The following is a 2,500-nucleotide window of genomic DNA, read 5'->3' as shown; positions in this document are numbered from 1 at the left end:
AATTGATTTAGGCCTAAGCATTCGAAAGCCCCGGCATTGTGACATGCAAGGCTGGAATGCCCCCGTCGTGAGTGGGTTAACATACCTTCATCCTAGACAGAGAGTGTATTTAGATTTTTAGCATTTCATCTATTGTTCTTTTTTAGGGGAAAGAATTATCATAATCTAATGCTATAGCACAATCTGCCATAATTTTGGTTTATAAGGTAAAAAGTTCCCTGAAATAAGGAGGGCAAATGGGAAGGGAAATGAGCAAAAAGAAAGGGGGATGTATGAGTGGCAACTATTCTCTTAGCTGCATGGCTCAGTCCATTGTTCAAGATGTGTCATTTTTACACTCCCTAATTGTTTCAATGCTGTTTTAGTGTTTTTATTTTTTATTAATTATTTATATTATCTCAAGAAAGATCCTAGAGGTGAGTAAGAAATAGTAAGTAATTCACATAGCAGAAAAATATTAACCCATTCACGCAGGTCTCATCGTGTGGTTAGAAAATATCCCCAGACCTGGGTGATGCCCTGAGACGTCGTGTATTTTCTCGCCAAATTCCAGGAGGGCAGTTGTGATGTGCTGAAATGTCAGCAATAGAATGCAAGATTGTTCTTAAATATAATTAATTTTCATAATTTCTTAGACTCTGTTACTTTAGTTTAGGTACTTGAATGTCATAAAATGTGATATGAAAGAAAAAAAAAAAGACAACAGAAAATTACATGATACTGATGACATCATGGTAATTTCTACTTCTGATTGTTTAAATAAAAAGATCTGAGTCAAAAAAATATTGTAAGATTAAATATGATTGGCCATAAAAAAATAAAATAGAAAATTACTGATGTAAAACTATTTCCAATTTGTCAATTACCTGTGATATCACATCACATAACATCACGTCATGAAGTACATGTACATATTCATATGTACATGTATGATTATTTATATTGTTCTTCTTTTTGTTTCGGAAAAAAAAAGATAAGTAAAAAGAATCTTTTTTCAAACCCCACTAAAAGAAAGCTTCCACTTTCCATTGGTATCATTACATAGAAGTAAAGAATATAGGCTAAGTTCAATAAAGAAACACTAGAAAAGCATTGCTGTAACATGTTTTTTGACTAAAATAACTACTCTGAACATGGCAATATTTTTACATGCCTTTACATTGTAGATGAATCATGCAAACCAAAAGAATAGGGTAGGTGAAAAAAGCTCTAAGAGGCTCAGTGTGGCCCTGTGCAGCGAGACAACACCTCGGAACAAGGTGTCGCGCGCTTGTTATCTTCCTGGTGTAAGCAGAAGGTGAAAATACGTCCCATCATGATTGAGTTGAAGGAGACAGAAGGGGGCAGAAAATAACAAAAAGAGTGTAGGATGTCTCTCTCATTGTCCACCTTGGAGGAAAATAAAGGAATTGTTATCTTTCTTAAAATGCTACAATAATTTGTTATGACATGAGAGCACACAAAGACACATACTCTCTCACAAGTCTTCTGAGAATTAAAAAACATTTTAAGTACATCTGAACTGGGTAATGAAAGTAAAAATCATTACCTGAGGACATGCTATGGATACAAAAGTAACATGATTTTCATTAACAGAATCCAATGTTTCTAGTGCTTCTTCCTTTACTTCAAAGCTGTCTTGCAACTCCTCTTCCACTTTGATTTCAGACTCCTTTAGAAGGACTATTGAGTCTTGGCTGGCTACTGAATTCTTCCTTTGACTGCATGGTGGTAAATCATTGATGTTAGTATCCCCTAAAGGATATATATACTAAATTTAGTCATGCTCAGGTAATGACATCTGTACAATTCCACAGGAAGCCAGAAAATAATTGTAATATTTTTAAGTATCATGTACATTTTGATATCTAGATTCTAACAAGCAAAACTATCCTTTTCAATTTATCTAAAGAAATTGGTCAAAATAAAATGTATCATCATGTAAATTCTCAAACTAAAGATTGTTTTCATACAACTATGAACAAATTAACACAAGAGAAAGACCTATGATATAATATTACCTTAACTGATAGATATGTACTGATTTTTTTAGCAACTGATGGACTATGCTCACTTTCTTCAAAGATAGGACTCCCTTGATGATTGGGAGGCACAGAGACGGCTGCATGTGACAAAACCATGGGAAGCGGCTGTTCTAGGCATACAGGGTGACATTCCTCTCAATTCTGTTTCCAGTCTGAAGGTTATAAATAAAGTATAATGCTCTGATTCAATACTTTGTACATAAAAATGTGTGTGTGTGTGTGTGTGTGTGTGTGTGTGTGTGTGTGTGTGTGTGTGTGTGTGTGTGTGTGTGTGTGTGTGTGTGTGTGTGTGTGTGTGTGTGTGTGTGTATGTGTGTATGTGTGTGTGTGTGTGTGTGTGTGTGTGTGTGTGTGTGTGTGTGTGTGTGTGTGTGTGTGTGTGTGTGTGTGTGTGTGTGTGTGTGTGTGTGTGTGTGTGTGTGTGTGTGTGTGTGTGTGTGTGTGTGTGTGTTTGT

General features: G+C 35.5%; 1 protein-coding gene across 7 annotated transcripts in view; it reads right to left on the bottom strand.

Moving 5' to 3' along the window:
• LOC122253377 (uncharacterized) overlaps positions 1-2,500 on the bottom strand; it is a 10,855-nt gene that overhangs the window by 528 nt on the left and 7,827 nt on the right. For 5 of the 7 annotated variants that reach the window (XM_086538931.1, XM_086538902.1, XM_086538897.1 and 2 more), the window contains 3 exons: positions 2,022-2,197; positions 1,550-1,721; positions 1-1,389 (listed from right to left, as the gene is read on the bottom strand). The exon at positions 1-1,389 is cut by the window's left edge and continues 528 nt beyond it. In XM_086538931.1, the coding sequence (XP_086395057.1) occupies positions 1,219-1,389; positions 1,550-1,721; positions 2,022-2,128 (450 nt within the window). In that variant the 5' untranslated portion in view covers positions 2,129-2,197 and the 3' untranslated portion in view covers positions 1-1,218. Of the gene's footprint in view, positions 1,722-2,021; positions 2,198-2,500 lie in introns of all 7 variants that reach the window. The other 2 variants (XM_086538953.1, XM_086538942.1) reach the window with 2 other exon arrangements.

Source organism: Penaeus japonicus, unplaced genomic scaffold, assembly GCF_977035675.1.
Source record: "Penaeus japonicus unplaced genomic scaffold, GWHDUDI00000001_assembly GWHDUDI00000001, whole genome shotgun sequence".
NCBI classification, from domain to species: Eukaryota; Metazoa; Arthropoda; class Malacostraca; order Decapoda; family Penaeidae; genus Penaeus; species Penaeus japonicus.
The sequence above is the reverse complement of the archived record's forward strand: the minus strand, read 5'-3'. Positions and strand labels throughout refer to the sequence as shown.